Genomic DNA, 21949 nt, shown 5'->3' on the forward strand with positions numbered 1-21949 from the left:
ATACTAAGGGACTGTGCTATACATAATAAGTGAGTACACTATATACTAAGGGACTGTGTTAGACATAATAAGCGATAAAAATGTCTTCCTCCACCTCCTTCTGTTCCTAAATCCATTATAAATCCCCCACATCCCTCATTGTCCTCCTCCTCCCGCATCCCATTATTGCCCTCTTCCCCACCTCCATCATTGCTTTCTGTGTTGGTGCACAACCCCATACAGTGCTGATCCCTATCCCACAACTGTTCTAAGTCAGAATATGACAAGTGCCACTCAAGTAAGTCAAAAGAATTGACAGTCCATCATTACTTTAAGACATGAAGGTCAGTCATGCTGGAAAATTGCTAAAACCTTGAAGGTATCTTAAAGTGCAGTCATGAAAACCATCAATCGCTATCACATCACTGGCTTTCATGAGTATTGCTCGAGGAAAGGAAGACCAAGAATTACCTCTGCTGCAAAGGATATGTTCATCAGAGTTACCAGCCTGTGAAACTGCAAAATGACAGTACCTCCGATAACAGAACTTAAAACTGTTGTACAGAGATCAAGTAGAAGTCAGATCTCAACATCATCTGTTTATAGGAGACTGTGAGAAGCAGGCCTTTATGGTACAATTGCTGCAAAAACAAAAACCTCTACAGATGACGGAAAACAAGAGGGGACTTATTTGGACCAACGAGTACAAAGACTGGAGATTAGATAATTGGAAATGTGTCTGATATGTTAAAACTTTATATTTTTTGGTGCCAATTTGTGAGATGCAGAAATGGTGAGCAGATGGTTTATACATATGTGAAGACCAACATGAGGTATGGAAAGACATGTGTGATGTTGTGGGGGAGCTTTGCTGAGGTCTACATTGGTTATGTCAAGTCACCCTTACCCAGCATGGTTACCACAGCATTCTGCAATGACATGCCATCCCATCTAGTTTGCCCTTATTGGGACCATCATTTGTGTTATAACACGACACTAACAAAAAACAACTCCAATCTATGAAAAGACTATGTGATGAGGAGAGCATGGTTACCACAGCATTCTGCAATGACATGCCATCCCATCTAGTTTGCCCTTATTGGGACCATCATTTGTGTTATAACACGACACTAACAAAAAACAACTCCAATCTATGGAAAGACTATGTGATGAGGAGAGGGATGTAGTGCTGCCTCACATAATATGGCCTCTCCAGTCCACCAAACGCTACCTCATTGAGATAATTTGGACACTGAATGAAAGGAAAACAGCTCGGCACCTCTGGGAACTTTTTCAAGACTATTGGAAAGCCGTTCCCATGACTCTCTTTGTGGATGAAACCCATGTATGCTATTACTCAACAGTGTGTGTACACCATATTGTGCTAGGGTAAACTTTCACTCTGTTTGGCTTTCTACTTCTTTAGCTACTTCTTGCATGTCGGTTTTCTTCCACGCTTTTCATCAGAAGACGTTTTTGTTTAGGTGCTAAATTCTGTGTTCGACCTGGATGTCTCTGTGAGATGGCTACTGATCCATCTTTGTTAGATTTTTGTATCACTCTTGATACAGTATGCTGATGGAGAAGTAAAACTCTGGTGAACTTCTTGAAGTCTTCAACTTTCTTGTGTAATGAAATTATTTTCTTTCTCAGGTCTTATGACATTTCTCTTCCATGTGGTGCTATTGATGACAGCTTGAAATGGGAAAGGGTTTTCTTTGTTAGCTAGCGTCCTTTTCTGGTCCACTGTCTGCTGGACACCTGTCGTTGAATTCTTGTCAATTAGAATTTTGTAGTCTAAAGTTTAGGTTTCCTCTTTAGACTTTCATTAGCGTGTACTCATTTTTGCAACATGGTCGTGAATGATGGTTGTGCAAACTGACAAATCTTGGTTCCAAAAATGTTGACTCTAAAAGGAAACTAAAGTTTTTCTAACAAATCTCTTTTGGGGTTTACTCATTTATGCTGAGTACTGTGTGTGTATGTATGTATTTGTATATATAATATTAGATGTATACACACTACAGATGGTCCTAGCCATCAGATAGGTGTCGGCTATTGTGTATGGCCGGCTGAAAGAAGGTTTTGAAGGTTTTCAGTTAGTGAAAGGACAATTATTTTTCCGTACAGATGCACACTTGACAAGTGTTTTGAATGGAGATAGGGGAGACAAGCCGCTGCTAGATACTTTGGGTTAGAGCTTAACTCTTCTGTAAGAAAAGGATCGGATGTTGAAAATCTACTTGCCCAATCCATCAGCTGCTTTAGTAGTGTTGAGAGATCCTTATATACATTATGGCTGCTTGGTACCTCTAAAATGGGTGTTTTAAGTCTACGCTATTCTAATGTATGTCCATGGACCTTCCTTATGTTTTCTTGATGAGTTTCATTTGTTCTCATTGTTACTATTTTTTACGTTTACTGTTCCCAATGGCATTTGTACTATAGAGGCAGCCCATCCAGCTGTCCCTGGAAGGAGCTCAATCCAGGTTGGGCTTGTCCTCATTTTTCTGGGTTGTCGGAACCTGTAAAGGATATTATGCTCACAAAATATACCAAAAAAATAAATATGACAGAGATGGAGGCAGCAGAACCTTCTGTCAGGAGTGGTTAGAGTGTTGTAATGTCAAGCAGCACCTGAAAGGGGCCATACTTTGATCTTGTTGTGATATTGCCTCTGTGCACACAGTGCTTCCAGGAAGTGCAGTTGTGTCTGATGTGTGCAACTGTGCATCCTGTGTGTGCAACATGGGAGGCGACTTATATACTCAGATGTACAAGGGGTGGGGAAATGTTCTTCTTCAAAATCTCAACCACTGTGTTAGAGAGCTGCTCTTCAGCCTGGAGTCCTGCAGCAGTACCGTAAGTCCCTTTTTATTACATTTCACTTCCTATCCTTCCTTTGCATCCCCTGCTTATTATTATCTGCTGCTTTTCCCATTTCTCCCCAGTCTGGTTCTTGTTGCCAGTGGGTGGTCTAGTTCTGTGCACATCACAAGCTATTTTTACACATGAGAAGAACATGCCATCTGGGCACATACAGGGATCTTCAATGAGGATGGCATTTTTGCTCTGTATAGGGAAGCATTGCAATAGTGACAGCAGGCATTAGTCAGATCTGCATCTGTTAGGTGAGCACTGAGATTGCGAGTTCTTGGGGTCATTGTTGCATAGTAAATGAATGAACATCTCTGTATAATCCTCAGTACAGTGGGCACCTCAAAGATCTCCACCTGGGAATCAACCTGCAAAGAGATATAAACTAGAAACAAGTAGCTGCCATGTTGGGTCTCTGAGGATTATACCTTGTCAGCCTGATAGATGTCCTAATACATAATCACATCCCTGGTGTAGGGCAGTCTGCAAGGAAAGTCCTAAACCACCCAGCCGCTCCCATCACATGTAAGAACATGGGAGCACAGACGTATCGTACTGGTATCAAGAATACCATAATTAATTTTGCATTTCGTCTTTCTCCTAAATCATGTTATGATATGTTTATTAAGATTTATCTCATTGCACAACGTGGAAAATAAGCAAAACATTTTTATTAATTTCTAACATTATGTTTTGAACAGTTATAAATAAAAATAATCAAGTAATAACAGCCAACAAAAATGTGCAATTAGATAGAAGTCATGTGAGCAGCGAAGTACTCCGTAATTGTGAGACAAGAGTTTGTGCTTTAGGCTTAGTGGGGATGGCTCCCATATGTGCGGAGAGTCCACGCTCTGACCAAACATGTCTGAAATGACCGACAGCCCTGTGGGAAAATCATGAGAACAGTTTAAAAAAAAAACCAACCCCTTCTAGGCAGATGTCATGCATTTACCATGACGGATATTTGCTGCCTTAAATGGCTATCCTCCAGTAAATCCAAGGGAGATTTTTGCAAAACAGTATGTGTGTATGCATGTGTAATATATACGTGTGTGTATGTATGTGTAATATATATATATATCTACCATAGACTTCTCGGTCTTGTGCGCATGGAGTTGTCACTTTTTGCATCTGGAAGAAATTTTGGCTCCAGTGACCGTATACCCAGTCCGTGCCAACTTGTACAGGGTTGTGGGAGAGGGAGATTTTAATCTAGAATTGAATAGCTCTTTAAAATGCAACCTGGGGCGATGAGGGCAGCACGGATCTTCTACATGTCTGCGCTATAGTGTACATGTTTATAAGTACAAGAGAATGGTGCAATCTGTCAGGAAATAGCAAAAGCCACAGGGTGACGGGAAATGACAGAGGTGACTTTGACAAGCTGCATTAACTCCTTCATGCTCCTTTGGCCACAATGTCCGCTAGGAGGAGGTAGAAATTGTTCTCCCTGGGGTTACAGGCCTTGTGCTTAGAGGAAAGTAAAATAGAAGTCTATCTAATGGATCTACTCGTCAGGATCTACCTCAGGTCCTTCAATGCCAACTTCTTATATTTAGTCAACCCTGTTTGATCTATGTGGCAGATTGTGGCATATATGAATCAAGTGGAGCTGCCATGAGCCACCTTGGAGCCTTCATAAGACCTACTCCATCTGATAGCAGGCTTTCCTGTGTAGACCCCATGAAGGTAAACCAGAACATTGGGCCACAAAGTTATCTATGGTTTGATTTCAGGGGTGAAGGGAAGACCTAACCCGAATAGTCTGTTGATTTATACTACATATGAACATTGGTCTTCTAGATTCCTCTGATGTGATGGATTTAAAGGCTTTTTCTTTTTATGTTTTATCTACAGATGAGAATTAAATAAAGCAGAAAATTCCAGAGAGATGTTTCAGGCCAAAATTCCCACCACAGCTGCCACAAGCCATGTAAGTCCAGTCCATCCATGTACCGCAGCCCACCTGACATTATTGTACTGTGATTGTGTTGAAACTGCGAAGAAATGACAGAAAGCTTAGGCCTCAAACACAGAACGGATTGTGCAAAATCTGAATGTGCAGGGTATCCACAGAAAACACTTGTGAATAGACCTCTGTCCTCCTGTTCCTACATCCCATCACATTTCAAGGTGTTAAGAAACGAAACAAAAACATTTCCGTATGTATGCAAAGAGTTGGGCATTTTCTACCCCATCCAGTGCCAAAGCATGGGATGTAACAATAGATGGGGCTCAGGACCGTTAGTCTGGCTGGAAAGCAGAGACCTCTCCTTATTGTCTATACCCTCTGCCTGCAATAATGACCACTAGAATCCAGAAAAAAGCCTTGCAGGACCCTACTGACGTGGCCTGTGGACCCGACCGAAGCCAACCATCTCATCCTACATGCCGACATCCCTCTTATTGGTAGGTGCGATGTTGTCATGTGTGCGACACGCTATGATGATGACTGCACACCTAGCCTAATCAGAAGAAACACTGGGGATACTGGCACATAGGTGGAAGAGGCATCCCGATGTGGCCTCTGGACCACGGTCTTGCAAATCTTTTTGCTCAACTCTAGCGGCCACGACTATCTATGCCAATCACCAGCCAAAGATTGTAGGGGGTCAGATGGACCCCTCTATCTTCCCCTGGGTTTCTATTCGGTTGTTTGTTTGTTTGTTTCAGCAGATTGCACAACGTCTTGCAGGCTGGCAAACAGTTAAGTATTTTCTTTATTGCTATATTTTCTTATTCTTTTCTAGGTCTAATATCTTCTTAAAGTGAATGTCCACCACTGAGCACAATTTTATAGGTCTGGAATTATATGATTAACTTCACAGTATATCTATAATATATCAGAACTCCCAATCCGTGGCTCATACATAAAGCTAGAGGATACATTTCTGGATACCGTCGGCATACATTCGGGGGAGTTTACTCAGTATATACATTAAAGGGTTTTTTCTAGGCTAGCACGAAGAGTCTGAAGTCATTCTGTGATTGCAGGCTGCCAAATCGTGACAGTGGTTTTCTGTATTCGCAGTGAGAGTTGGCGGCCACGTGACCGTATGTTTGAAATTTGCATAATTGCAGACTTGATTTTCTTCCGCTTCTCTCAATGTTGAGAGAAGTGCCTAAGACTCTGCATGGGACCGCAGTAATGCAAATCTCATGTGCACATGACCACCCACTCGCACTGCGAATATGGAGGAATTGTGACAGTGTGCACATTGCATACTGTCATCATTTGCCAGTGTGCAGTCACACAGATCTGAAAACCGCACTAAAACGCCTCTCCAGCGTGTTTTTTTTAATTTCAGCTCTGTAATGGTACCAATAATCCATGTTGCCTGCCCCTAGCAATAAACTTACCAACCGCTGTCTTCAGCTGTCCCCGGCGCTTCTCCGGTCCTACTTTGCCATCTTGTGACTGTAAATTGTCACTGACCGGAGGTCAGAGATATTGGTCGCAAGCTCTCATATGAGAACCTCGTTCTGACTCTCATACAATTACATTCAGTAGTCACTTCTGGCTTACCCAGTTTGGAGCGATCCGGCAGGTCACAACCTGCAGAAGAGCAACCGGAGCAGTGCCGAGAACAGAAGAAGATGGTGGCTGGTAAGTATAAGACTTGGTGCAGAGAACTTAAATTTATGACACTACTCTGGCGGTAAAAAATAAAACAACAAAAGGCTGGAGCGGTGCACTGTATAAAGTTTTGATCGGTAGGGTTCAACCACCAGCAACCACATTTATTGGCAGAACAGGGTGCTTTTATCACAGTTAGAGCTCGCTCACTTGAGTGGATAACATTGCCGAGTGCTATCCAATGTTTTATCGGATAGCACTCAGACCAATGTTATACTAAGGGGCAGGGTGGATCTGCAATTTTTCCTCATGCTGATTCGGCGTGGGAAAAAAATCTCAGCATACTGCGACTGGCTCCGTCATTGTGATCATGTGCACCCTGTAAGGCAGCGGCTTTCATGACAGTGCAGTAATGAGGCAGTGACCCAAGAGAGTTCAGCTGAAATGTCTTTATTTTAGCAATTTACAAAAATAAAATCAAACATCCTCCAGTTTGTAGCCGGATCGTCCACATCAATCTGTTGCTGTGAGTGCGGCAACGACTTGGCTCTCTCTGACCCTGACCTGTGTTCAGTCTCTGATAGATCGGACATGCACAGAGCTCCTGCTCTGATGCTTGCAAAACCAAATACTGACGCACCCAAACCTTAACTGAAAGATTAAATGGCAATCAAGGACATGGGCCACTCCTAAGACCCGGTGTGGAAGGAGAGATCTGTCCCACTACTTTCCTACAGATCTCTCCAAAAGTTACAAGCCCATGTCAGGTTGTCCTAAATCTGACTTGGTCAAATAATTTGACACGCTCTCTTTTACTTTGCTTTGTAACCACAACTGTGGCTGTAATTAAAACGCTGTCCAGCAGCTTCAGTATGTTTCTGTGCACATCCTGGAGGACACATCATGACCCTCATAAATGATTCTCTTCACTGCGTCACATAACCACCTCCTCTGTTCAAACTTGGGGGAAGTTGAGCACTTGTTATCATAGAGCATCCGCATTTCCTTGCAACTTCCCAGGTTGATGTTCCACTGAGAAACTAAAGTTTTGCAATGACAAAGACCATGTGGTGACTTGGGCATTCCTCTCCTTGGCATTTCTCATCCAGACTAAGGGTGGTTGGTTACTTTACCAAGCAAAACTGTCACCCGAGCAAATAAAAATGTAGGGACTCCAAGGCCCACTTAATTGGCAAGCACTCCTTTTTCACTACGCTATCATTTCTCTCTGCCGGGGTAAGTTTTCTACTCAAGTAGGTGTCATCTCCTGTGAGAGAACCCTTCCTTGGCCTACCTCAGAGGCACACTTTTCTTGAAGTTGGGACTGGTGAGGATGGGCTGTCTGCACAACACTAACTTCATGGACTGGAATGCTTCCTCCGTCTGAGGGTTCAACCGAACCATTACCGATTTCCTTCCCTTTAAGAAATTGGTCAAGGGTGCCAATCTCCTGGCAAAATTAGGTTAAAATCAGCGGTAATACTCCATGATGCTGAGGAACGCTCTTACCTGTTTCGTAGTAAGAGGCTGTGGCCAGTTTTGAATAGTCTTGATTTTATTTGTGGTTTGATAACCCCAAGGCCAATCACGTACCCCAAGTACCGGTCTTCCTCGAGACTATTGCACATTTTCGTGGGTTCGTTTTCTAACCTGCGGCTCGGAGTGAATTTACTACTGCTTGCAGCACCTGGGACAAGTCTGTATGCCAGTCGGTATTATAGATGATAATATCATCGAAGTATGCCGATGCATATTTCTGATGGGGATCTAAAACTATGTCCATCAGCTTCTGAAACGTAACACAAAAAGGAAGACAGTGATAAGAGACCATCCAGTGTAATGAAGGCTGTTTCATTGCACAGACTCTATCAGAGACACCTACCAGTAACCCTTGGTCAAATTAAGCGCTGTGTAGTACTGCGCCTGCCCAAGTTTCTCAATCAGCTCATCCACCCGGGGCATTGGATAAAGGTCAAAATTTTTACACTTCATTCAATTTCGAATTCGTAACGATCTATCCGGCTTTAGAATCAGAACATTGAAACTAGCCCACTCATTCCTGGACTCCTCAATAACTCCCAGCTGGAGCATTTGTTTCACCTCAGCCTCGATGCCTTGCCTCCGGTACATGGTACAGTTTCATTTGCACCCTTTCCTGAGGCTCAGTGACAGTGTCATAGTGGATCACAGATGTTCGACCGAGCAGTTAAGGAATACGTCCGTATTCTGCTGCACTAATCTCTGAGCCTCCCGTTGCTGCTTTTTGGAGATAGCGCCGCTTATCTTTACCTTGTTCTGAGCCTTTTTTAAAGGACCTGTCTATGGCCTTTCTGATTTTTTTTGTACACTTTGCTCTGCGCTGCCTGGGCATCCACTAAATATTCTTTTACAATCGGAATCACAGCCGCAATCTGGTCCTGCATACTCGCAATGTGCTCTGTTACTATTTTATGGGGAGTAGGCGTCTGTTCCCAGGTCTCTTTTGCTATGATCAGCAGGCCCCTGGGATGTGTACCGCATCATAGTTCAAATGGAGATAACCCGTTGATAACTGCAGTACCTCCTGGACGACAAACATTAAATAGGGCAGTAACATATCTCAATCCTTCACATTTTTGGAGACCACATTCTTTAGCATAGATTTAAGGGTTTTGTTAAATCTTTCCATTAGACCATGTGTCTGTGAGTGGTACACCGATGTGCGCAATTGATTTATCTGGAGCAGTTTATACAATTCCTTTATAATCTTGGACATAAAAGGAGTCCCATGACCCATAAGGATGTCCTTAGGTAGCCCAAGGCGACAGAATATGGAATACAGGTCCTGGGCACAAAGTTTAGCCGAGGTGTGACTAAGTGGGATTGCCTCCGGGTAACGAGTAGCATAGTCTACTACCACTAATATGTGTTGGTGGCCACGGGCTAACATTACTTTGGGCTAGATCCAAAGCAGTTTGCTCAAAACGTAGCTCTATAATAGGCAGAGGAACCAATGGACTACGAAAACTTGCAGTGGGTGTGGTCAGCTGACACTCTGAGCATGACTCACAACATCTCTGAACCTTGGCATAATTCTGGGCCAAAAGAACCATTGTAGAATACATTCTTGTCTTTTTAACCCCTAGGTGACCCCAGCATGTGTTTGTGGGCCATCTCGAGCACTTCTTGGCGGTACAATTGGGGCACTACAAGGTGTTCCACTACTTTGTCCCGGATTTTGTAAACCCTATATAACAACTCCTGGTTGACCGATATACATGGAAAAACCACCTCTGTGCCAGATTGCTGAGCCACTCCATTTACCTGTATCACCCTGACATGGAGAGAGGCCAGAAGATGGTGGCGTGTGGTCACACCAACTCCTGCATTGATTAGAACTGCTTCATCATCATATTAAACAGCATGTTTTCCTTGTTCTGTCATTGCAAAGGTTAATCAGTTGAGTTGATCTCCTGGAGCTCTCTTTCCTGAGTTGACTCAGTGGTTCTCTGTTGGCCACACCCCTCTGGTATATATGCTCACCACTAGCACTTGGGAATCGTCAGTGATAGTTCTACTTCCTGGTTTGGTGTGTGAGGTGAAGTGTTTGGAGTGGGTGGGTGGAAAGTTGTTCAGGAGATTTCTGCTTGGAGTTTGTTTTCGTGTTCATCCTCTCCTTCTTGGTTTCTCCTACCTATGCCTCCCCTGCGTTTCACTTTGTTGTTTGGTGACTGTATTTTGTATGATTGTAGTCTTAATGTATCCCTGTCTGTCTTCCTTTGTCTGTCTCATTAGTGTAATCCTATACACTTCGGCCTCACACCTTCCTGGGTGGGGGAGGGAACAGATAAGATAGGAGCACAGCAAGAAACCTGTCCCTGACATCTCCACCTTCTGGGGTAATCCGAGGGACACTGATAGACTAGGATGCCACCTAGCTTGAGGGATCAGATAGGTGCCCACAGTCCCTAGTCAGTACGTGACACACCCTTTCCTGTGACCTGGCCAGTGTGGGATCCTGGACTGAGCTGCCCCAAAAGACCCCCTGAATACTTCCAGCTCCAAGATTGATGTAGTCTCCTTGACCTCTCCTGCCAGTACCTCTAGGGGAAATCTATTGGGTTTATACTCTACAACAGGTATCCCTTACTCTGGATCCTCTGGTTATGCGCCAGGACAGACCTTTACTCTAGGAGGGTTAATTTTACTCTCTGAAAGGAACCAGAACAGGGGTAAGCCTCTTCCCAAAACAGTCACGTATGAAAGGGTCTTTACTACTCCTACCACATGTTTAACCTCCCCGCACGGAATGGAAAAGATAACTTCCGCCGTCAGATGCTCCCGGGGTTCACCGTGTAAAAAAATAATCCCGACTTTCTCCCCTGTGATTTTCAACTCGGAGATCAATGATCCATCGATGATTGTCACTAGGCTCCCTGATTTCAAGAGCGCCTCCCCTCGATGTCCGTTGACGTTGACCTGGCACAGATGGGGTTTACCAATTGGAGCGACGGCGTCTGCGGTGCAGACAGTCTGGGCATGCAGTGATGCCTGGCGAGTAAACCCACAGTCCATGGGTTCAGCAGTCAGAGGGCAGTTGGCCATGTCCTGGCCCTTAGCAGTCTTAACACCTGATAATCTGCAGGACCGGCTTAGGGAAAACTGGTCTCTTGCCACCCTCATTCCAGGTAAACTTCCATTATGGGCTTGGTTCTGGCCTCAGCAGTGGGTTTGGTCTCTTCCAGGCTCCTGGGCTTGAAGGGCCCAGTGTGATACCTGCAGTGGGGCAAAATACTGTGCCAAGTCCTGTGTCTCCATATAATGTTCTATCAGACTAACCACCTGATCTAAATTACCCAGATCCCCTTGCCCCACTCAGCGCTGTATGGATACTGGCAGAGTTTGCACCAACCAGTCGACTACTACCCTCTTTACTATCTGGGTTAAGCTCAAGGTCTTGGGCTGGAGCTACTTTTTTTTTACTAGATGCAGCAAGTTATTTGCCTGAGACCTAGCGGGTTGGACCTCCACAAAAGGGCATTGGTATACGCTTTGCGCCCATACATATGTACACACGTGGTCAAAATTGTTGGTACCCTCGTTTAATGACAGAAAAACCCACCATGGTCACAGAAATTGTTAGGAATGGCGGAACACACTAAATAAAATAATAATAAAGTGCGTTTGCCGCTCGGGGTCCACCGTGCAGTAGGTGGTGTAACTGCTGCTAAGTGGTGGCAGACAAGCAATATGTCGTTATGATGCACACGGGTTAAACTTCACCTGGACTGCGCAGAGCGGCCTCTGTTCACACACAGAGGTGCCGCAACAAAAAACATACAAAACGCTGAACCTGTTAGTGACACAGGCTTCAGGTAGATGCACACACGGTATCTGGTCACAGGAGCAGAACCCAAGACAGAGGAGCTGCGTCCCTCTAGACCTACCGTGTGTGCGGCATCACTTCTGCGGACGCCAAGGAGGACTGCAACTGCAGCGCGGCATAGGACACTGCCGCTCAACGACAAAGCAGAAAGCAAGCGCGATGTCGGACGCTAGCAGTGCGGTGAGCACAGTGGCTAAAGGCTTACTACTGACTGGCGCTGACTGCAAAACTAATTCGCTATCCACATGCGTATTATCAGAGGGAAGGGGTTTCAAATGAGTCAGTCACCAGAATCACGCATCCGTCACCATTCACACATATCAAGCTTTGTCTATACTAGCGCATGGCGTTATAGCCATGCGCGCTTTTTATAGCCGTGCGGGACCTTCCAGATCTCCGAGATGGACCAATGAGATCTGGAACAGGACCTGGGCACATGACTCCCGAATCTCCAAAGGGAGATCGTCTCGTGAGCATGCCCAGTAGGAGCACAGAGGGACTTAAGGGCCTGTCACACTAAGCGATATCGCTAGCAATATCGCTATAAAGTCACCGATTTTGTGACGTTATAGCGATATTGCTAGCGATATCGCTGTGTGTGATACTTACTTCCGACCGGCTCCCCCACTGCGCATCGCTGATCGCGCCCTGGACCGTTTCTCGTCGTCAGCTTCCTGCTGGGCTTCCTGCTGTGGAGACGAGCAACGCGTGGACGCGGGCGGGAGGACGTCAGGATCGCCTCGTCTGACAGGTAAGTAGTGACCCCCGTCCCCTGCGATGTCGCTGGTGAGATCTGCCTGTGTGGCAGCTCACTAGCGACCACTTAGCGATGCACTAGCGATCCTGACCGCGTCATATCGCTGGTCGAGATCGCTGGTGCATCGCTAAGTGTGACAGTACCTTTAGTCTCTGGAGCGGTCTGCTGCAAAGTAATCTCCTCTGCAGTAGAAAGACAGCAGGAGATCGCAGAATGTGAGGCTCTGGATTCCTGCAGAGCAGACGCAGAAACCTGACGCCTAACAGAAATAACTTGAATCTGACAAAAGTAATAATAAATCAAAAATCTAAGAAAATGAACAAATGAAAGTCAGACATTGCTTTTCAACCATGCTTTCACAGAATTTAAAAAAAAATAAAACTCATGAAATAGGCCTGGACAGAAATGATGGTACCCCTGAAAATAATCTGACAAAAGGGACATGTTACATCAAGGTGTGTCCACTAATTAGTATCACAGGTGTCTACAATCTTGGAATCAGTGAGCGGGCCTGTATAGAGGCTACAGATACTCACTGTACTATTTGGTGACATGGTGTGTATCACACTCAACATGGACCAGGGGAAGCGAAGGAAAGAGATGTCTCAGGAGATTAGAAAGAAAATTATAGACAAACATGTTAAAGGTAAAAGTTATAAGACCATCTCCAAGCAGCTTGATGTTTCTGTGAATACAGTTGCACATATTATTCAGTAATTTAAGCTTCATGGGGCTGTAGCCAACCTCCCTGGACGTGGTCGCAGGAGGAAAATTGATGACAAATCAAAGAGACTGATAATACGAATGGTAACAAAAGAGCCCAGAAAAACTTCTAAACAGATTAAAGGTGAACTTCAAGCTCAAGGAACATCAGTGTCAGATTGCACCATCTGTCGTTGTATGAGCCAAAGTGGACTTCATGGGAGAGGACCAAGGAGGTTGAAAAAAATCATAAAAAAGCCAGACTGGAATTTTCCAAACTACATATTGACAAGCTACAAAGCTTCTGGGAGAATGTCCTATGGACAGATGAGACAAAAATTGAACTTTTTGGCAAGGCACATCAGCTCTATGTTCACAAACGGAAAAATGAAGCATATCAAGAAAACAACATTGCCCCTACTGTAAAATATGGAGGAGGCTCTGTTATATTCTAGGGCTGCTTTGCTGCCTCTGGCACAGGGTATCTAGAATCTGTGCAGGGTGCAATGAAATCTCAAGACTTTCAGGGGATTCTAGAGAGCAATGTGCTGCCCAGTGTCAGAAAGCTTGGTCTCAGTCACAGGTCTTGCAACAGGATAATGACCCAAAACCCACAGCTAAAAACACCCAAGGATGGCTAAGAGGAAAATATTGGACTATTCTGAAGTGGCCTTCTATGTGCCCTGACCTAAATGTTATTGAGCATCTTTGAAAAGATCTGAAACATGCCGTCTGGAAAAGGCAACCTTCAAACACGAGACAACTGGAGCAGTTTGCTCTTGAGGAGTGGGCCAAAATACCTGTCGAGAGGTGCAGAAGTCTCATTGAGTTGCAGGAATCGTTTGATTGCAGTGATTGCCTCAAAAGGTTGTGCAACAAAATATTAAGTTAAGAGTACCATCATTTCTGTCCAGGCCTATTTCTTGAGTTTTATTTTTTTTTTAAATTCTGTGGAAGCATGGTTGAAAAGTAATGTCTGACTTTCAATTGTTCATTTTCATAGATTTTTTATTTATTATTACTTTTTTCAGATTCATTAAAAGAGGGGTACCAACAATTTTGACCACATGTGTAATAACCCCCATCCAAGCAAGGATCTCACCTCTGAGTTTCCGTAGTTCTGGGCATCCTCCCGACTGAGGTCGAAATACGCCTTCTGAGCACTTCCCATCAGGAAGGGGGTCACCACTTCAGCCAACTGGTCGCCTGTCAGATTTTCCTGCTCTGCGGTACTTTCGAACTCTGTGAGGAAGGCTTCCAGGTCGTCCTCCATACTCATCTACCGCTTAGCGCTGACCAAACTTTGTCCTGGGCTTCAGGACGGGTCGAGGTTGGGGGTGTCTCTCGCAGGGCTGCAATTTGAGGTAGAATCAGGTTGTTAGTCTGCTGCTGCTGTTGCAGCTACTGCTGTTGCTGCTGAAACTTCTGCAACTGGGAGAGGACCAACTGCTTTAGTGCTTTACTGCTTTCCTTCGTCTTGTCGGCAGACCTGAGCTATAGCGTTGCAGATCACTGACATGCAGTTCGCTTTGGTGTAAGTCTCAATTCACACTGCCCACATTTTCCAGCACATGTAAGCCAGCGGCTTTCATGACAGTTGAAAACAATAATACGCAGAAAACACAGTTATATAGACCATCAAGACCATCAAATTAAGACCATAACCCAATAGGTATAATAGGCAAGATGTATCATGGACACTCCATAAGTACTCCAGTGGATGCAGTATGTTTCCATGCACATCCTGGGGGACACATAAGGATCCTCACTGCCTCAAAACCCATACAACTCTATAGGTGTGTGTGAAACATCAGACTGCACTCGTATGTCATCAATGTGCAGTCTGACATCTGTTGACTAAGGCAATGGAGAAGATGGAGAAATTAAGTTCTCCGTCTTCTCCGCACCTGTAATACGATTCTCATGCAAGAGAATTAGATCACTCTAAGGCCTCTTTCACACTTCAGTTTTTTGACGTCAGTCGAAATCTGCCATTCTTTGAAAAAAACGGATCCGTTTTTTTTCTTTTGCAGAATCCGTTTTTTCTCTCATAGACTTGCATTAGTGGCGGATTGTGATGGATGGTCATCCGTTGCATCCGTTATTTGACGGATCCGTTGGTGTTTCAGCGTCCGCCGTGTGGAGTAGACGGACGCTATAACGTTTTTTCTCTGTGGCGGACCCGCTTTTTTAAACTGCGCATGGCTGGAAAATCTTGTATTCATGTAATTTAACCCTAAACGCCGTTCAGGCACAGCCAAAAATTCTCTCTCTCGAGTTCTGTTCCTTTAAATTTCACACACTTGCTGCTGCAACGGATCCGTCCAAAAAACATCCGGTGCATCACTTTTTTGCAAATTTGCAACGGATCCGTTTCTTCACACTTTGACGGTTTGGAGCTGATGTCAAAAGACTGAAGTGTGAAAGAGGCCTTAAGATGACACTTGGTTCATGACAGAGTTTGAGCTAAGTGTCATTAGCATAAGTGGCCCAGTTCTCTCGCATGAGAGAATATTCAGCTGTCCGACCCCAACCTTAGAGTGGAGCTGCCGTGCGCATGCCCAAATACCGCTCCATCCACCCCTATGGGATGAGGGCTGTGCTCCACTTATTTTAAAGCTGACCCATAGAGAATGAATGGAGTGCAGATCGAGCTCCATTCTAACGTTCTACCAACCAGTGCAGATCTCATTAACCAGACCCCCGCCAAACAATAAATTATCACCTATCTTGTTGATTAGTAATGACTTATTCTCACTGGACAATCCCTTTAACGTGAAGATTCTTTTCTGTGAATTTGAACAATTGCTTATGGAGGCAAAATAAGCAGGAAACAGGACGTGTGACGTACGTGGAATCTAATCAGCTACTAATAACATATGTTCACATTTTTTTCTGTTTTTTTTCTCTCTAGGATTCTGCCTGCAGTCCGGGAGCCAGTGTTGTACAAAGGTCAAAGGTGAGCACGTCTTCCCTTTCCTCACACATACTCTGTATACAAATGGGATGACATTTTTGCACTTAATAATGAGCCTCCTATCTCTGCACAGTCTTTTAGTATGAAGCCCCCACCTAAGGAACTGTGCTCCTCCTGCCAGACGACAGTTTACCCCATGGAGAGGTTGGTCGCTGACAAACACATCTTCCACAACCGATGCTTTTGCTGTAAGCACTGCAGTACCAAACTGAGGTGGGTAGATATTCGCAGTGAGGCATGAGATCCTTGAATCTATAACTTGACTTGAAAGTGATTTTTTTCCCAGCTTTGAAGAAACCTGCTTCCCGTAGCCCTCCAGCTATGGCGGATTCCACATGTCCTGGCTAGCGGTCAGATAAGAGTTGCCCTTTTGCTGGAGGGTCACAGTCTTGGACACCATTGGTCAAAATTTGACTTTGTCTTTTTTGACCCTGTAAATTTCCTTTTTTGTCATTTGCATTGGGATGTGTCCCTTCCTCCCAAAAAAATCAACTCCTATCTCTGCATCTTGAATATCTATAAGACAGGGGAGGTGTCGGGGATATTGAAGGGAAGCTGAACACCCAGCAGTCTGTCTGTCTTACTGTCTAGATAGCGAGATTAGATACCTAACAGGTATGGGATTTTAAAAATTAAAAGCTTCTTAGTGGTTTTCTCAACAAAAAAGGGAAGTTCCCAATATTCTTAAACTGAATGTTGAAGACTTGAGAAAGACCATTTGCAGGACCCTGGTCTAGTAGCCACGGTGCTACTCCATAGTAGCTGAACCAGAGCCCTACAAACCGTCTACTACCTACCGGCACGGTGGGCGCCTCTTCTGATAAGTAGGCCCATGTGACCTTATGGCGTGTGTTACAGAGGCCTACTAATCAGAAGAGCAGCCTGGGACGCCAGCAGGTAGTAGGACATTTACAGTTCTGCAGTCTGACTGCCATTGAGTACCATCGTGGCTGCTGGATCAGGGTGCTGCAGATTGATTTTCTCATCGCTAATCATATACAACAGCAAAATAATGCAAGAAATGTGTACCCGCTAATATCTAAATATTATTAGTGCTTCATTTTAGGCTTTAAAGTAACAATGAGCTCCACCATAAGAGCACACTATGAATATGAATGGTGTAAGCTGGAACTCAAAGCCTTAATCCCCAAAAATTGGGTGCGCAAATAGCTTCTTCAGAGAAGACTTGAACTCTAGCGCCACCTTTAGGAATCCTAAAAGTCAATATCAGCCCTATAATGACCTAGGTCCGATCATAAACTGAACCAGACTACACCGAAATTGTAAAAAGGGCCATTACAAAAAATGAATGTTATAGCAATAGCAAAAGCTATCAATACATATGGGGGAAACACCTCTCATCTCCCAGTATTATATATTGGATTCAAAGAAGGAATTTTTATGGATTAACCATGCGCTGCCAGACCATCACTCCTCACAAGTTGTGTGCTTTAAAACATTTAATTCCCAACGCGTTTCAAAGTTAAAAACTTCTTCCTCAGGGGATGACAGGTACATGTCATCCCCTGAGGAAGAAGTTTTTAACTTTGAAACGCGTTGGGAATTAAATGTTTTAAAGCACACAACTTGTGAGGAGTGATGGTCTGGCAGCGCACGGTTAATCCATAAAAATTCCTTCTTTGAATCTGATGATCTATGGCCACGGCGTGGTCATTTGGATGTGCAGCAAGCTGACTTTGTTCCTTTATGCTTAATACTCTCCTACACAGGGTGAGTATAACTTATTGTTTTATATTCTTATTTTCTCGGGTAAGACCCTATTGCGCTCTTTTTCTTTCAGTTTTCAGTATTATATATTGGGCATCACCTTATTTGTATATTGTCTGCACCAATTATCTGCAGCGATTTCCCCCCTATTTTCATGGAGTTCTTTATATATGTATATTTTATGCTTTTGCCATTTTTTTGTATTTTAATATTTTGGTGTAGCATTAAATTTTGGGAATTTTGCGCGTTGACTCCCAGCGCACACCTTTTATATGTATCGGGATGTATTTATAGGGTGCTTTTAATTTATTACAAATATTGGTTGGGTTCGTTGTATAGTCTGAAATATCAACATCAATTACATTTAGATAATGGTGTGCTCACTAGAAATTTGCAGGACCCTGGTCCAGTGGCGACGTCAGTACTCAGTGGCAGCCAATTGGAAGCATTGTGAAACTCATCCTGTCTTCGGATGCTCTTTTGAGTAGCTGGCCTGGGCCGATCTTATCATTGCGGCTAAGTGCACACACAACGTTGCGCCAGGCGGGCTAAACAAAAGAAGATGGGTAGGACGTGCTTTGCAGGGCTTTTGTCAGGTGACCACTGACTACTGATGTGGTTGCTGGACCAGGGTCCTGTGAATGGATTGACTCCTCTCTAGTGCACACATCATTTGCTGTTGCACAATCTTGGGTATCTTACAAGTGTAGCCCCCTGGGCACGTATTCCTGGTTGTGGTTTGCAACCCTAATAATATCACTTCTCCTTTCTCCCCAGCCTTGGCTCCTATGCCGCCCTACACGGAGAATTTTACTGCAAGCCTCACTTTCAGCAACTTTTTAAAAGCAAGGGGAACTACGATGAAGGATTTGGACGCCGACCCCATAAGGATCTGTGGACCCACAAAGAACATGAAGCTCCTGGAGACAAGGCGCCTTGAGGGTGCAGAATATTCATCTCACTAGGGGCTTCGCTTCTCACCCACAATGCACTTGGGGTGAAGTCTTGATGTGCCTCGGTGGGCGGGTTGGGGAGGGGGCTTAATGCAGATAAAGGCACTTTCTCTATGAGTACCTTGTGCCGTTAGTCCCTCCTGGTGGTGGGAGGGTTTAACTGCAAGAGGTCAAGGACACCACCTGGGACATTAATTTTCTTTAAAAATTAGCCTTGCTTCACTTTGTCCCTTTAAATTCTTGGCCCAGGTGGCTTCTTGAATGCGTCTGGCGGGAGGTGGGTGAAGGAGGGCATGCAATTTGATAGTAACATTATCCACAGCAGCAAGCGCAAGGTATTGCATGGGCATGTGTTACTGGCTAGAGGGGTTCCCCAATAGCTGCTGCCTTTTTTTTTTGCAAGTCTCAGGGGGATAGCAGGGCGCTAAGCTGTACCCCTCATATAGCAGGACCATTGATTATACACTTCCTAGGGATCCATCTTTCCTAGGACAGGTCGGTATGAAGCCTTGGCATGATAATGGCAGCTCTGTCCTTACTGTTCTGCGATGTCCAGGAGATACGCTCCTAAGATCAGAGAGATCTCTGGAATTCACCTCCCTCCAGCCTTAAAAACAAAAAAAAAATCACCACTTTCTCTCTTTTTATACTGGAAAGAGAACCTGCAACATTCCTTAACTCTGTCACTGCCGGCCAAGGATGTTCGACACTCTGGTCGGGTGAGGAGTTACCAATACTCTGCACTGGGATTGGTTTTTGTTTACAGACTGTTTTTATCGTATCCCTGAGCCTTGATTGTACAATAAAAACCTCTGTAGGATCTCACTCTTGTGTCTATAGTGAAGTACTGCACTCCTTGACCTCAAAAGGATCTCCAGAAACAGCCATAAGTATCATGATGTAGAAGGAGGTTGTCCGACAATGTAGGACTATTATAAGGTCTTTAGTAGGAATGGGTTGCTCTTGTAGAATGTGATCCATTTTTAACCCCATTGTTGGATACCTTGAGACAAGGGCTTTATATTTAAAGGACAAGGATGTTCTATTAAAGAAAGCACAGACCTCACCCTATGATGATATAATCTTCATAAAGTCCACAAAAGTGGCTGTGAGGGATAAGCAACGGGGTATTTGATCCATTTATCTAGCCTATCGTATATTTTTGACAGGAAGTGCAGGAATAACACGCACCTCCTTATGAGCGCTTCAGCCTGTCCCAGATCAGGGTTGGGATCAGTCTGTAGTTGCAGACCTTGAAAAAATAAGGACATTTTGGTTCTCGTCCAAATAAGTGCAGAATATTTCTGACTTTCCTAATACAATGGTTCTATATTCTTTCATCCAAAAACTGGAATAAGTCCCATTAGGTTTTTCATCCTGATGAAACATGGACCAAAAAAAATGAGATGTCTACACACCCGTAGGCCATGTTCCTGAAGTTGTCTTCATCATCCCGGAAGTTAATTGTCTTAGAGTCTACTGATGACTACCGTAGTGTGCAACCAACCCTACATCCATATGACTTATGGTCTCATCCTTTGGGCTACAGACCATGAAAAGATACGGCTTATGATCCTACCATCAGATCTAATTCGTCTGGAACTGTATGACTTATTGTCCTATCATCAGAGCTACCAACCCTAGAAACCAGATAACTTATTCTTATGATAGACCCATAAGTCATATTGTTCCCAGACTTATAGTTCTAAAGATAGGACCATAAACTATATGGTTCCATGACTTTTAGCTCTGATGACTGAAAGCTCTAACATCTCAATACTTCCACAGTGACCTAGGCACCCACCTTTAGCAGTTAATCACTTAGTTCTTAATCTCAAGATTTGCATGTGTCCCATCTGAGCAACTCCACCAACCAAAAACATGGTTTTCCCAATTTTCAGCAGCTTGAGAAACTCAGGGTTCCGTATCCGCCTCTCATCAGTTACAGCCTAGCAGCAGTATATGGTCTTGTCCTACAATGGCCTTCATCTTACCTGTAAAGGTGCAGAACCTCCTCTAATGCATTTATTCACTTCCAAACTCAAGAATATCTTCAGAATATGACTGTTGTGACTGTTCTGTAATACAGGGTAATGATATAAAATATTTCTTCAGTTTCTTTATTGTAGTGTGTCTCTGTCTTGATTATTGTTCATTGTCTGTCTTGATATTTATGCACCTCAGTATATGACCCTTTTCTGATGTGTGTACTGGGGCTCATTCTCACTGCTGTAGTGTTTAGTAGTGGGTATCAGCAGATTATAGAGCCAAGTTCAGCCAGAGTCCATCTGCTGGGATCTGTTCTAATGCATTTTTCATCAATGGTTCTACTATACAAGACATCAGGATGGACGCTTTTTTTCCATGGGATGGTGCTGTTTTTTCACTTCATGACACCTCATTATTGCACAACATCATGCAAAGGAAAAGTAGTAACCGCTCCCAGAGAAGAATTCTTATCACCCTGTTAATCTTAGCATATTTTATTAGTTTGGAAAGTCTAAATTCTAATATTTGCTAAGGCCAAATCTCTGGGGGCATTTACTTTTATGTTGCACAATAATTACCACAGTTCTTTTGCATTCTTAGGATTTATATCAAAACAGCATTTTAGATGTCTCTCCACAAGTTCTTGATCAGATTGAAGTCTGGGGATTGGGCTGGCCACTTCATCGCATCAATCTTGTTGGTCTGGTACCAGGATGTTACCCGCTTGCTGATGTGTTTGGGGTCCATGGCCTGCTGAAACACCCATTACAAGGGCATTTCTTCTTCAACATAAGCCAAAAGTATTCCAGTATTTTTGATGCACTCAGACTGGTCCATGGTGCCTGATATATGATAAATGGGCCCAACTTCATAGTATGAGAAGTATCCCCAAAGCATTATGGTTGCATCTCCATGTTTTACAGTCTTCACAGTGTACTGTGGCTAGAATTCCATGTTTGTGGATCATCTCACAAACAGTCGGCGGCCTTTAGACTCAACAAGAACAATCTTGCTCTCATCTGTTCATAGAATGTTGCGCCAC

At 44.0% G+C, this 21949-nt stretch overlaps 1 protein-coding gene across 5 annotated transcripts in view; it reads left to right on the forward strand.

The window, feature by feature from the left end:
* LIMD2 (LIM domain containing 2) overlaps nucleotides 1–21041 on the forward strand; it is a 64348-nt gene extending 43307 nt beyond the window's left edge. For 4 of the 5 annotated variants that reach the window (XM_073582408.1, XM_073582405.1, XM_073582409.1 and 1 more), the window contains exons 2-5: nucleotides 4717–4792; nucleotides 16175–16219; nucleotides 16311–16450; nucleotides 18743–21041. In XM_073582408.1, coding sequence (XP_073438509.1) covers nucleotides 4751–4792; nucleotides 16175–16219; nucleotides 16311–16450; nucleotides 18743–18905 — 390 coding nt within the window. In that variant the 5' untranslated portion in view covers nucleotides 4717–4750 and the 3' untranslated portion in view covers nucleotides 18906–21041. Of the gene's footprint in view, nucleotides 1–2756; nucleotides 2842–4716; nucleotides 4793–16174; nucleotides 16220–16310; nucleotides 16451–18742 lie in introns of those variants that run through there. The other variant, XM_073582406.1, reaches the window with a different exon arrangement.
* Nucleotides 21042–21949: the final 908 nt, after the last annotated feature.

Source organism: Dendrobates tinctorius, unplaced genomic scaffold, assembly GCF_039654945.1.
Source record: "Dendrobates tinctorius isolate UK_male_01 unplaced genomic scaffold, ASM3965494v1 ptg000071l, whole genome shotgun sequence".
Taxonomy (NCBI): domain Eukaryota; kingdom Metazoa; phylum Chordata; class Amphibia; order Anura; family Dendrobatidae; genus Dendrobates; species Dendrobates tinctorius.